Raw genomic sequence first — 13,791 nt, 5'->3', positions numbered from 1 at the left:
GATCTGTTTTGGAAGAAGTGCAGCCAGAGTGCTCCTTGGAGGCCAAGATGGCTAAACTTCGTCTCTCATACTTTGGACATATTGTCAGGAGAGAACAGTTGCTAGAGAAGGATGTCATGCTGGGTAAGATGGAGGGTCAGAGAAAGAGAGGAAGACCCCCCAAAAGATGAATCAGCCAGGTGGCATCATTGATGGCATCAAGTGTGGCAGCGGTAGTGAGGTTGGCCCAAGATCAGACATTGTTTCGTTCTGCTGTGGATGGGGTCGCTATGAGTCGGTTCCGACTCGATGACACCTGACAACAACAAATGCTGTTGAATGGGTTCCTCTAAGGAACCAGGGAGCCTGAGGAGTGCGAAGGAGAACAGGAGGCTGCCTTGTCCGGCAAGAGCAGCACTTTATTTTTAGCTTCCATGGCCTTTTATACATGTTTTGAGATAACAGTCAAAGCATTGCCTGCTTGTAGCTACACTGCTAACATCTGTGCATTCCTTACACTATTTTGTTGTGGCTAAAAATTCTCAGTAAGTCAACAAATATTTGGTACATGTCTCGAATCTATTCTTGTTTATATTCTGTTAGGTCAAGGAAGGACTCTAAGACGTATAAGGAAGTTTGCTTCCTTTTCACACAGGTTTGCCTGGTGGCTTACGTCCTGAGTCCATGTCCTCAACCATCCCTGCATCTAGTTCTTTTTTATATTCAACAGGTTCCAATTCATAGGAATCCTATATAGGGCTTTCAAAGAGTGTCTGGTGGATTTGAACCACCAACCTTGCTTATCCTATAGCACCTAGCCAGGACTACAACTGGTGGTGGTGGTGTGCCGTAGAGTTGGTTCTGACTCATAGTGACCCTGTGCAGGGTTTCTGAGGCTGCAAATCTTTATGGGAACAGAGCTTCTTTCTTCTGCAGAACAGCTGGTAGTTTCGAACTGCTGACCTTGAGATTAGCAGCCCAATTCGTAACCACTATGTTAGCAGAGCTCCTTAGGACTACAAGTAGAGGTGGCATAATTGGCCAAGTGCCCCAACTCTTGTGCTCTGAAATCCATTGCTGCTTTTCTGCTCCAGTTCTGCTTCACAAAGGCTTCAGTCAGTGATTTGAGAGAAGCAGAGATACTAAAGCATACCCATCTTTGGGAGACAAGGGACTCCTCTGATGACCAATTTTGGCTGGAATGTTTGCTGTTAACCTTGCTGGACCTACCTTCAATTGCATAGCCTTCTAGAATGATTTCATCTAAGCTTCCTTCACTCAGGGTCAGATTTGCATTGGATACAGACTGTCAACATTCCCAGCCTTTCCTGGCTCCCTCCTCTTTCCTTTGAGAGGAATTTCTCTTCATAAAATTGTTGCATTATTTGTTCTTTGCTGATTTCTGTTTCTTGGAAGACCAGACTATCAAATTCTCCTACTATTTCTATTAAAAAAATACTATCATTGGAAATTACTAGTGAACAAATATATGTTTACTGTGATTATTTTGACGAAAAATATTCTAATGCTGCTAAATTCTTAAATTTAGGAAAGGTAAACCTTCATGTAATTGAGAACTGGCCTCTCATAAATATTTCCATATATTGCTTTACTGATGGTCTGTTTTTATATTTGCTTTCAGAAGAACTTTGAATTATTACAAAAGCCAGAATAAGAGAAAATGTTAATTTACCCTGGGTGATTGGATGGCTGTGGAATATGAAGCAGTCCATAAGTTATCTTTGAGATGTCTAAGAATATTTAATGAAAAATTAAAAGGAACCATATATGAGGGTGTGTTGTTCACTGTTGATATATGGTTGAAAAACAGAATAATTCAATATAATAAATACATGTTTTGTAAAATATGTGATTTTTGCTTTCATTTTGTATGATTAGCACAAGAGTACTCATATTTTATATGTCATTATTAAAATTCTTTTTATCTTTGCAGAATCATAGTGAAAGATACGCTTTCATTGCAGAGTGGTATGATCCAAATGCTTCACTTCTTCGACGTTATGAGCTTTTATTTTACCCAGTGGATGGATCTGTTGAAATGGTAAATCAGTCTTTTTTTGCATATACGTGTATTCATGAGAACTTTTGTATTTGTTGTAAATCCAATATAAACAATTACTAGGAAGATTAGTAAGATTAAAACTGAAGTTGGAGTAGACGTGCTTTTGATTAACAGATAGTTGTTGTTAGACTAAGATTCAAGGAGAATACACAAGCAGGCATGTTGTCTTGCTGGTGACCATGTTGGTCACCGATAAGGGGAATTGGGGGAAAAATAGCAGTGAAGTTATATGTTCAATAGACTCCTGTCAACCCGGGTTGAGACCTGGTTGGCTAGCAATGTGGTAAGACTTGGGGACTCCTTGGCCCAGGGACAGGGACATGGCCACAGAGGTCCAGACCAGAGAGTGAAGCATCCAGCTGATAAGAAGTGAGGGGGAGATGCACAAGAACACCCTTACTTGCAGATAGTACCTACTAGACCTGGCTTTAATGGCTGGATGATCAAAACTCTACTAGAAGAAGAAAGAAGAGGAAAAAAGAGTAATCTGCTACAATTTGATGAATTTGAACTATACTTATGGATGTATTAGCTCAAAGAGGGAACACATTTTTACAGCGAGGATCATTCCCCCGCCTTGGTACACAGGGTTGACAGCGATGGGCAACTTGGACATTGGCTACCCAAATTGGGGGGTGGGGGGAATTACAAAGGCAAGAAGTGACTGGCTTTCAAGCTTTCAAGATGGAGCCTAGTTCCAGAGGGTGCAGGGGAAAGTAGAATCTCTACTGAGTGATTCCAAAGTGTCTGGATGGGTCTGATGAAAGGAGATGGGGATAAGACTCTTATGGTTTAGTTGTGAATAATTGCTATCAGGACTGACTGTGAGTGTTGGAAATGGACGTTTTATAACAAAAAGAGGGAAGTGGTTGATTTTGCAGTTCAGGAGCAGAGGTCCCTGGGACCATCAAGGGAGAAGAGCAGAGTGCAGGACCCTACCCAGAGAAGCAGTGATGCCAAAGATGGAGGCAGAGACAATGACATAGAGAGATGGAGAGGTTGGGGACTCAACTCAGGGAGGGAGAGGGGTTGTGTGCTGAAGGTGGTGGGGAGTGGCGGCAGGCTTGCGAGGTGTACACTTTGGTTGTTTGATGATGCATGGAGGGAATTGTAATCATTGCAATGAAACAAAATATAGGATGAATATAAAGCTGATGTTCTCCCATGTAAACTATCACATAATTAACAATAGAAACATTAAAAAAAAATACAAAAAAACATTGTTAAGTATTGTCACATTGTTACGGACTCATAGTGACCCTGTATATGATTTCTGAAGAGTGACTGGTGTGTTTGATCTGCCGATCTTGTGGTTAGCAGGCTGGTGCTTTTCTTATAGTGCCAGGTTGTAAATAAACATGATCATTTATGACATGCTATAAATGTGTCATCATTTTTGAAAGCTGTTATTGCTACAGAACTCAAACTGAAGAAGATTGAGCTTAGAGGATCCTGTTAGTTTATGTGTGGTCCTTTTATTGGCATCTGCTCTTGCAAATGAATCTATTTGGCATTGGTATTTTGTATAGGCAAGAAAGCAGAGATTTATATATGTGACTGTCTTCCTTGTGGATTTTGTAAGAGCTGTAGGATAAGCAGTCAACTGCAAAGTCAGTTTGGACCACAAGGTCAGTGGTTCAGACCCACCAGCCACTATTCAGAAAGCCAGCACAAGGTCACTATGAGTTGAAAACAATTAGACAGTACTTAACAACCATAATTTCCTAATGCGATATGACAATAAGTAAATCTTACTAAATTTAGGATTTTTTGTAGTATTAAGTTTGTAATAAGAAATGCTTACATTTTTATTGAATTGGACTAGGATATACAGAAGTTATAAAGCAAAAAATTTATGATTTGTGTTTGTAGCTAAAAAGAAAGAGAATGCAGCTTACCTTTTATGGGACAGAATTGAGAACTATTTCTAGTTTATAATAATATTACTATTCCTGGTTGATAAATACCTGTTTTGTTGTTCATGTTTTGGTTCTAGCATGATGTAAAGAATCATCGTACATTTTTAAAGCGGACCAAATATGATGACCTGCGCTTGGAAGATTTATTTATAGGCAACAAAGTGAACATCTTTTCTCGACAACTAGTGCTAATTGACTATGGGGATCAATATACTGCTCGCCAGCTGGGCAGTAGGAAAGAAAAGTAAGAAAACAGTTGCATAAATAGTACCAAATTCTAATTTCCTATTTCTACCTTATGGTTTCAAATTGTTGAGATTTTTAAGTAACCCAATTCAGTATTAGGACATTTTTAGGATTGTGTGGAGCCTATGCTATGGTTTACTGTTTACTGAGAATAGCAATCTTATAATCTTATTTTATAGGGGTGAAAATCCTATAATATAATATGCCTCTTTATTCTTCATACCATGCATCTAACTGGCACTTGGAAATGTTTGAATATATATATAAAATCTTTGTGTTTCAGATAAATATGACTTATGGGACAAAAGCTTGAAACTTTCCTTTTTCAAAGCACTGACAGATTTTTCTTCCCTTTGTTGCCATGTACCTGTATCTATATTAAGTTCCTTGACGCATGTGCACAGGATAACCTTTGATTCTGGCTACAGCCATCTTGGAGCACTCAATTTGGGTAAGCCTTCACGCTGCTCATAGATTAGAAGTGACATCATTAGAGTCCATAGAGAGTGCTGACTGTACCCACTGACACTGTCAATTACACCGAAATTAGAGTTTACTAAATTGTTGTGCAGTGTTTCCGCAGAAATTCATTATTTTCAAATGAATTACTGTAGTTTTAAAAACAAAAACATTTTTTGTGAGTTCAGCTTACGTGTATTAGTATACCTTGTTGTTGTTGTTAAGTGCTGTTGAGTTGGTTCCAACTCATAGCAACCCTGTATAGGGTTTCCAAGGAGCAGCTGGTGGGCTTGAACTGCTGACCTTGTGGTTCGCAGTCCAAAGCTGATTCTACAGCGCCTTACCAGGAGTCCAGCAGTATACCTACAGGCTAAAACTCTCTGACTCACTTTTTGAACCTTCTAATGTGCTCTGGTCAGAGCTATTGATATTACCCAATCACAATGACACTTTGAATCACAATGTTTTGTCAACATTTGCTATAATCACACATTGTTGATTTTATTGCTATTGGTATTTTTGTGATCACTGATTTTGTTAAATTTTCTGGTGTTTTAGCTACAATATTGTGGTAATTAGTATCTGTAAACCTGTATCAGTAGCTTTCTTTTTCAGAATGAAGTAGTAGTTAAAGGAAAAGAAAAAAAAACTCAAAAAAGTTTCCACTCAGATACTAATAATACTTTAATAATGTAACTCAATGTAGCAAGATTTTACAAAATAATTTTATTGCTAATTTCCTATAATCTTAGAAATATTACATTTTAGCATTTAAAAATTATATTTATCACATTTTATTATTAAAATTGATAATAAACATTACTAAAGATTCTGAATATCTTGGTATGAGAGGAGGTTGAAATGGCGCATGGGTAATGCGAACCCCTAGTGATACCACTACAGACTAGGAAGAAAAATACACATGAACACAAATAGCTATTATACATAGTTGAAAGTGAGTGTCATAAACTCAGTGGAAACATAGAAGGAAGCTCTATTTCAGTTGTGGAAAAACAGGGAAGACTTTGTGGAGCTCTTTACCCTCTGTGATGAAATGGATGGGAAGGCACACTGGTCAAAGGGATGGACAGAGGTACAAAGGCAGGAAATAGTAGGTTAGGCACACAGAAAATCAGTTATTTTGCCAAACTAATTTGATGGCTAAAAGGAAAAACATTTTTCAGTCATTCCAGGAATAGCCTGCATTAGAGTAGTAGCAGTAGAAATGAAGAGAAAGGAAGGAATGTAGGAGATGAACAGAGTAGAGTTATAGTAATAGTAACCTCTCAATGACTGCAGTTATATCAGGCGTGGTGTGAATAACTTTATGCATCATCTTGTTTAATCCACACAACAGCCTTACATTGTTAGGTACTATCATGAGTCCTAAAGAGCTCTGGTCGCTTAGTGGTTACGAGTCGGGCTGCCAACTTCAAGGTCAGCAGTTCGAAACTACCAGTGGTTCCGCTGGAGAAAGATGAGGCGCTCTGCTCCCATAAAGATTTACAGCCTCGTAAACCCTGTGCGGGGTCACTATGAGTCGGAACTGACTCCACAGAACTTAACAACAACAACAACAATCATGAGTCCACTTTGTGTATTGGGATGTTGAAACTTAGAGATGGTAGACGACTTGTCCCAGGTCATAGAACAAAGTCAAGAATAAAGCTCAAAGCTAGTTTGCCTTGGGAATGTCAGGATTGAACATGGGAATATGCATAGACCTGGCAAATGGTTCCCTGTACTCTGCTATAATTCATTTTTATGTTTTCCATGGCACCTAACAAGTTTCCTCACACATTATAAGTATCTTATCTATGTTTGCTGAATAAATTAATGAGTAACAGTTCAAAATTTAGGATTTACTCCTTCCTTTTTCCATTTCCTCCCTGTTCTCAAATAATGACTATTGCGCTAGTAGGCAAGGAAGGTTTTTCTCAACTGTTTACGACTAATGTCTATTATGAGGAGTCTTGGTGGCACTATGAGATCAACATTGGACTGTTAACCACAAGATCAGTGGTTCAAACCTACCAGCCATCAGCCATCTTTCCTCAGGTGAAAGATTAGGCTGTCTGTTCTCATAAAGACTTACAGTCTCAGAATCCGTATATAGGGCTACAACCAACCTTGTGGCTCAAGCTGACTCTGCAGTTTAGTGCATGAACTCATAGCAAAATAGGAGGTCTCCAACTTTATATGCAGATGTAATTTGTGTATGTTCAGTAAATGTTGATTGATCAATGGAGAAAGACAATATGGATTTTTTTTTTTTTTAAGGAAAGAAAGAAACCATATAAAGAAATTTTGATTCAAGAAAACTTACCTAACTTGTTCACAAGTGTATCTCTAAAAACCTAGTGTTGTCTCAAACAAGGAATGATTCACAGAGTGTCCTGCAAAAATGTGTGGGTTGTTTTGGTTTTGGTCTGGGGAAGCATTTCTGACTAGCTGGCATCTTTGCCTATCTCCTTCCCTTTGCTTGCAGCTCTTCTTGTGTAATAGATAAACTACATTCTATGTATATCTCTTTATTTTTTGTCAGAGCTATAATTTTCCCTCAGTTTCAATTTATGAGACACAATGAGTTGGAGATATAGCCGAAAAGACAAATAGAAAACAAAGACTTTGGATAATGTTTTCTTTTTGAATGTTAATTTCAGTATTACCAAGCTGGTGGTGGTTATGTGCTGTGGAATCATTTCCCACTCATAGCGACCCTGTATAGCGTTTCTGAGGCTGTAATCTTTACAGAAGCAGAATGCTTCATCTTTTTCCCACAGAGCCACTGGTACTTTTGAACTGCTGACTTTGAGATTAGCAGTCCGACTCATAACCACTCTGTACATTCATGAGTTAGCAATTCTCTGAGACTAAAATGAATTATATTTAAAATGAAGTTTTGATTGTTATCTTTATCAGAACTTATTCCTATGGTTTATATTATGGTTGCCTTGGGAGACTTTTTGACATTTCTGGAGTGATTGCTGGCAGTAATTAAAAATAGGAATCACTGGTGGAAGCTGTTTTTGTTTACCATTCAGTTGATTTCTACTCATAGAGACCCTGATGGATAGAGTAGACCTGCCCCATAGGGTTTCTAAGGCTGTAAGCTTTGTTGAAACATACTGTCACATCTTTCTCCATTGAGCAACTGGTGTGTTTGACCTTTAGAAAAGCTGTCAAGATTACTCCTTTGAAGTTCCTTGAAACAGTTGCTCTAACTTTCTGAACTGACCTCTGTGCTTTGAGTTTAAGTGGCTCAACAGATCCTTCAGAAGCCAGTTACTGTTTTGATTGAAACTGTTTTTTTGAAGGCACCTTAGTAAGATTAAGCCAAATGACTTACTGCGAGAACTTGTCTGCAAGATGAAAGGCCATCCACTGAACTCAGAGACATGTTTAAACACATTTTGTTTGGGATATACCCGCATGTCTGAACTGGAAGTCTAGTAGCAATACTTTTTGACTTACCCTCATAACTTGTAACTCCAAAAATGATTTAATTCGATAGGGAAAGTAAAATCAGTCTAACTATTGTTTGCTATTAAGTGCCATCGAGAGGTTTTCCAATCCATAGCAAACCTGTACAGAGTATGCGAGGAGCAGCTGGTGAGCTTGAACCACTAACCATGGAGTTCTGACCGACTCTGTAGTCCAGTGCAATAACTCACAACGCCACACTAGGACTACTAAAGGTAATACGGAAACAGCTGCAAGCATACATTGACAGAGAACTTCCAGAGGTTCAAGCGGATTTAGAAGAGGCCGTGGAATGAGGGATATCATTGCTGATGTCCAATGGATCTTGGCTAAACATCAGAAAGATGTTTACCTGTGCTTTATTGACTATGCAAAGGCTTTCAATTATGTGGATCATGACAAGATATGGACAACATTGAGAAGTATGAGTATTCCAGAACACTCAGTTGTGCACATGAGGAATCTGTACCTGGACCAAGAAGTAGTTGTTCGAACAGAGCATGGGAACACTGAATGGTTTAAAGTTAAGAAAGGTGTGTGACAAGGTTGTATTCTTTCACCATACTTATTCAACCTGTATGCTGAGCAAATAATCTGGAAGCTGGGTTCTATGAAGAAAAACATGACATCAGGATTTGAGGAAGACTCATTAACAACCTGCGATATGCAGATGATACAACGTTGCTTACTGAAAGTGAAGAGGACTTAAAACATTTACTGATGAAGATCAAAGAGCACAGCCTTTGGTATGGATTATGTTTCAATGTAAAGAAAACAAAAATCCTCACCACTGGTCCAATAAGCAACATTCTTATCAATGGAGAAAAGATTGAAATTGTCAAGGACTTCATTCTTCTTGGATCAACTATCAACACTCACGGAAGCAGCAGTCAAGAAATCAAATGACGTATTGCGTTAGGCAAATCTGCTGCACAAGACCTTTTTTTAATGTGTTGAAGAGCAAAAATGTCAGTTTGAGGACTAAGGTGCACCTGACCCAAGCCATGGTATTTTCAATAACCTCATATGCATGCAAAAGCTGGATAGTGAATAAGGAAGACCGTAGAATAATTGATGCTTTTGAGTTCTGGTGTTGGAGGAGAATATTGAAAGTTCCATGAGCTGCCAGAAGAACCAATAGATATGTTTTGGAAGAAGTGCAGCCAGAGTGCTCCTTGGAGGCCAAGATGGCCAAACTTCGTCTCTCATACTTTGGACATATTATCAGTAGGGAAGTCGCTGGAGAAGGATATCACGTTTGGTAAGGTGGAGGGTCAGAGAAAAAGAGGAAGAGCCCCAACTAGATGGATTGGCCAAGTGGCAGCATCGATGGACTCAAGCATGGCAACAGTAGTGAGGTTTGAGCAGTGTTTCGTTCTGCTGTGCATAAGGTTGCTATGAGTTGGTACTGACTCGATGGCACCTAACAACAACAACAATTGTTTGAAGTCATTCATTCAAATACTTGTATGCGATGCATAACATTCATTTGGACAACATGGGGTGCAAAGGAGGAGCTTGCTTGGAAGGGTTCCAGGATGCAGTGGCTATTGAGTTTGCCACTCAGAGATGGTTCAGCTCCCGATGTTGCTTTTGTTTGGCTGCAGTCCATGACTTGGCTGTAGCTCTTAAGTCACTGCAAGGCATGCAGCCTTTGAGCTGTGGTGGGACTGCAGTTCCTGAGCTGCTGCAGAAGCTGAGCCATGATTCCGTGGCTGCCCTGCCCAACTGCCCAATGGGTTATTGCCTGGGAGGAGACACTTGGCTGCAGTCTCTCTACTCTGTCTCTGAGGGCTTTAGTGGTTAGGCTCCCCTAGGAATTGCTCAGAATGTACCCTGAACTCAGAGGCAACCAATTACAGGTGCAAGTGTGCAACCCTCAAGGCTCTGGATGCTAACAAGGAGTCAGAGCAGCTTGAAAGGATGTTAATTTGATATATGTGAGTTGAAATATACAAACACATGCTCTATATATAATATGATGCTCACACAAAGCCCAATTCCCATAGCAGGAGTCTTTACCTACATGCTTCCTGATCCTGATCCCAAGTTGTAGGCTGTTACTTCCTTAATAAATCACTTCCTGTAAGTATGGCCTGCAGGTTCTAAGTGGTCATTGCATAGGAGTATTGAACCCAGAAAAGAAGGAGAAAGTGCTTGCCATCGAAGGCATGTCAGAACTGGTACACAACTTGGAAGGTGGTGTCTGTCAGACCTTCTCTCCTTGGGAATCAGCTTTGGGTGGGTCCTGGTCATTGTCCTCCCTGTAGTCAGACCATCGCTGACTCTACTACTACTACCCAAATTTTACACTTGGTAAATTCAGCCACCATTTGGGTGACCTAAATAAACTGCTTCAGAGTCTAAGACTTTTAAAATATAATGTTTTGTTTCATCTGGGATTATCAAAAAATGTAGGCAAATGGAGATATATGAGGTGGCTTCAAAAAGTCCATGGGAAAATTCCACTCTCTTTCAAGGCCCTTTTTCCACAAACTTTTTGAAACCCCCTGTACATGTGTTTCAACCCTGCAAATATAGCATCTTTATAATAATTATCATCAGGTTTAGTTCTCAGTTTTGTGTAGTGTCAAGTAGAATTTATGACTTTTTACATTATTACTATGCACATCATACCTAACTCCTTTTGTGGAGTAAAACCTGATGTGGGTGGCTGGTAAAGATGACCTCTATGGAGCCTATTTGTTAATTGTGACTTTGTTATACAGGTAATTCAATATAATTCAATTCAGACTACAAACTAGCCTCCACTTCCCAAATCCCTTGACTGTAGATATCTGACATTTGACTCACGTTTCTAAACTGTCAAGTCAAATGGATAGTAGTAGTTAGTTGTCAGTAAATCTGAGTAGATATTAATGAATATTGATGCTTTATGGTCTATTGTTTATATGCAAGGGCATAGTACAAACTATGTCTTTCTAAAATTCTATCACCCCAAACTAGAAACATTGAAATCATTTTCATGTGAAGAGTCACCATTGTTGGCATCATTGTCATTGTTAGGGATTATATTAGGATTGTTGTGCTGTCAGATGGTGTTAACTAATGACGGTATTATAAGTGATAGTCTTTCCCTTCAATCTGAAGTGCTATTTTTATATGAACTCAGTGAGTGTTTGATATTCTATTGCAGATTATTTGAGTGGGTCAGGCACATTATTTAAGAACAAGGCTTACATAGTTTCTTGCCTGACCCAAATGCAAGTCTTGTTTCTAGCTTGCTGCAGAACCAAAAACAGCAAGTATACCATAGCACAGTTGTAAGTGGAAGCAGACAGACTGTAGGATAGGAGAAGAAGGGGTCAATATAGCTCAGCTGTCACCAATCCATCAGCAATGAAGCAGAAGTTGTACATGGTTTGTTCATGCACAGTAACCCTGTGCATGAGCAAATTTGATTTCCATTGCTGGACCACAAGGTCAGTTTGAACCATGAGGTTGGCAGTTCAAACTCATCAGCCGTTCCTTAGAAACTCTATACAGGGTCACTGTGAGTCACAACTGACTCAACAGCACTTAACAACAACAACAGGTTGAATGTTCTGCTATGTCACATGGGGTCACTAAGAGTCAAAATCAACTCCACAGCACCCAACAACAACAGGGAGGGTCTACAGGCTCAGGGTGGTAGTGAAGAGAAAAACAGATGCTTTCTCTTTCTCCTATGAGTCATCATTCAACATTGAACCAAAAAACACAACAAAAATATATATTTTCAATTTTTGTAGGCATGTACAGAAACAAACCAATTTTGTAATACAGATGACAACAAATGCATGAAGATGTAAGCTACCAGTCTTCTGAGGAAGAAGAAAATGTTTCTCTCTGAATCTGCGGAGCCTCCTTCAAAGTTTTTCAGTTAAAATTATATGTCAAATAAGAGGAATTTAAATTGTTAAATTGCTATTAATCATACTGAAAAAAATCAGCAGTCAAAGGAAGAAAGAGCCCTAGACAATCATAGTTGGTTAGGGCCTTTTGGTGTAGAGTACTAAAGCTTCAAAAGACTTACTTTTATAGTTCATGAAATTGTCTGCCTCAAGAAGCAAGACTGCGTTATGTTCTGTTTACTTTGTTAAAGAAGACATGGTGACAGGATATTTGAGAAAAAGGTGTTATGAAATGATGATTTTAAAAGTTTTTGACATTTAAAGGTAAAACGTTTGATAATAATATTAGGAATTTTATGAGTTTACTTTTCCCTATGATAAATCAAGTATCTTTCGTTAGTTCTTTTGCCAGTCCATGGTATATTCAATATTCTTTGCTAACATGACAATTCAAATACATCAAACCTTTTACATTTCTATTTTCATTGTTGTGTGGTGCCCTAGGATAAGCACTTGATCTCAAGGTCAGTTTGAACTACAAGGTCAGTGGTTCAAACTTACCAGCTGCTCCTCTGATTACCTTATTTAGGGTTGCTATAAGTTGGAATCAACCTGACGGCACTTAACAACAACAACGGCAATAACAACAGCAACAAATCTTTAAGGAAGCAAGTCACCAGGCCTTCTCTGTAGACTTTCTGAGTGGTTTCAAACTTCCAACTTTTCAGTGAACAATTGAATGCTCCTAAGTACTGTAGGAGCTTGTTGCTGTGTGCTATGTAGTCGGTTCTCATAGTGACCCTTTATAGGGTTTCTGAGGCTATAAATCTTTACAGGAGTAGAAAGCCTCATCTATCTCCCTCAAAGTGATCAATGGATTTGAACTGCCAACTGTGCAGTTAACAGTCCAGTGCTTATCCTATAGAGCTACAATTCACCTCTCCCCTTCCTCTATCCCATCCAGAACAGACGAAGTTGGAATATTCTGAAAAACGTTTTGTTCTTTTTTATTTGAAATGTTCTTCATGTGGTTGCTATGGTGCTCCATCCTCCTGCTACTACCTTTCTGGCCCTTTCTTCTGAGTGTCCTTTGATCTCCTGAACAGCTGGTGTTCCCAGTGTTCTGTTCTTGGCTCTCTTCTCATTCTCTACACGCTCCCTGGTTGTTCTGTGTACGCCCATCATTTCAACTATATGCTGTTTTCCACATTGATGTCATTAGCCCAGCTGCAAAACCATATGTTCAACTCTTTTCTGAGTATTTCTACCAGGATTTCTAAGACACTTAAAAAACATAAAATCTGAAATTGAATTAATTAATTTTACATTAAAAGGCTTATTTTTTTTCTGTATTTTTCTAGTGCCACTTCACCTAATCACAGTCTTGGAAAACGGGGAGATGTCCTTGAGCACAGCCTTTCTTGTAACCCCATGCCTAAATGGGGGACCTTATCTTATCAATCTATTTTACTTCCTTTAAAATCTCTCTTATTTCTGTCTTCTTGCCCCTTATGTCCCTTGAACCTTACATCATGAATCTTTGCTCTAAATTATTAACTGAGAACAATCACAAGTAACCGAATGTAGATAAAAAACAAATCTGTTTTATTTAGGCTCATTAGTATAAGCCTCAGAGTTGTGGTGTTGTGTAGTACAATAAACTCTGGACTGCTCACCGCAAGGTTGGAAGTTCAAACCCACCAACCGCTTCTCAGAAACCTTACACAGGGCCACTATGAATAAGAACAGACTAGATGGCACTTAACAA

At 39.0% G+C, this 13,791-nt stretch overlaps 1 protein-coding gene and 1 pseudogene across 1 annotated transcript in view; both read left to right on the top strand.

Moving 5' to 3' along the window:
* Positions 1 to 1,900: 1,900 nt before the first annotated feature.
* Positions 1,901 to 13,791, top strand: part of NME7 (NME/NM23 family member 7) — a 212,392-nt gene continuing 200,501 nt past the window's right edge. Inside the window, exons 1-2 of the mRNA XM_006872652.1 lie at positions 1,901 to 2,041; positions 4,059 to 4,225. Of these exons, the coding sequence (XP_006872714.1) occupies positions 1,901 to 2,041; positions 4,059 to 4,225 (308 nt within the window). The remainder of the gene's footprint in view (positions 2,042 to 4,058; positions 4,226 to 13,791) is intronic.
* Positions 9,668 to 13,791, top strand: part of LOC102818077 — a 32,858-nt pseudogene continuing 28,734 nt past the window's right edge.

Source organism: Chrysochloris asiatica, unplaced genomic scaffold (genome assembly GCF_000296735.1).
Source record: "Chrysochloris asiatica unplaced genomic scaffold, ChrAsi1.0 scaffold00207, whole genome shotgun sequence".
NCBI lineage: Eukaryota > Metazoa > Chordata > Mammalia > Afrosoricida > Chrysochloridae > Chrysochloris > Chrysochloris asiatica.
The sequence above is the reverse complement of the archived record's forward strand: the minus strand, read 5'-3'. Positions and strand labels throughout refer to the sequence as shown.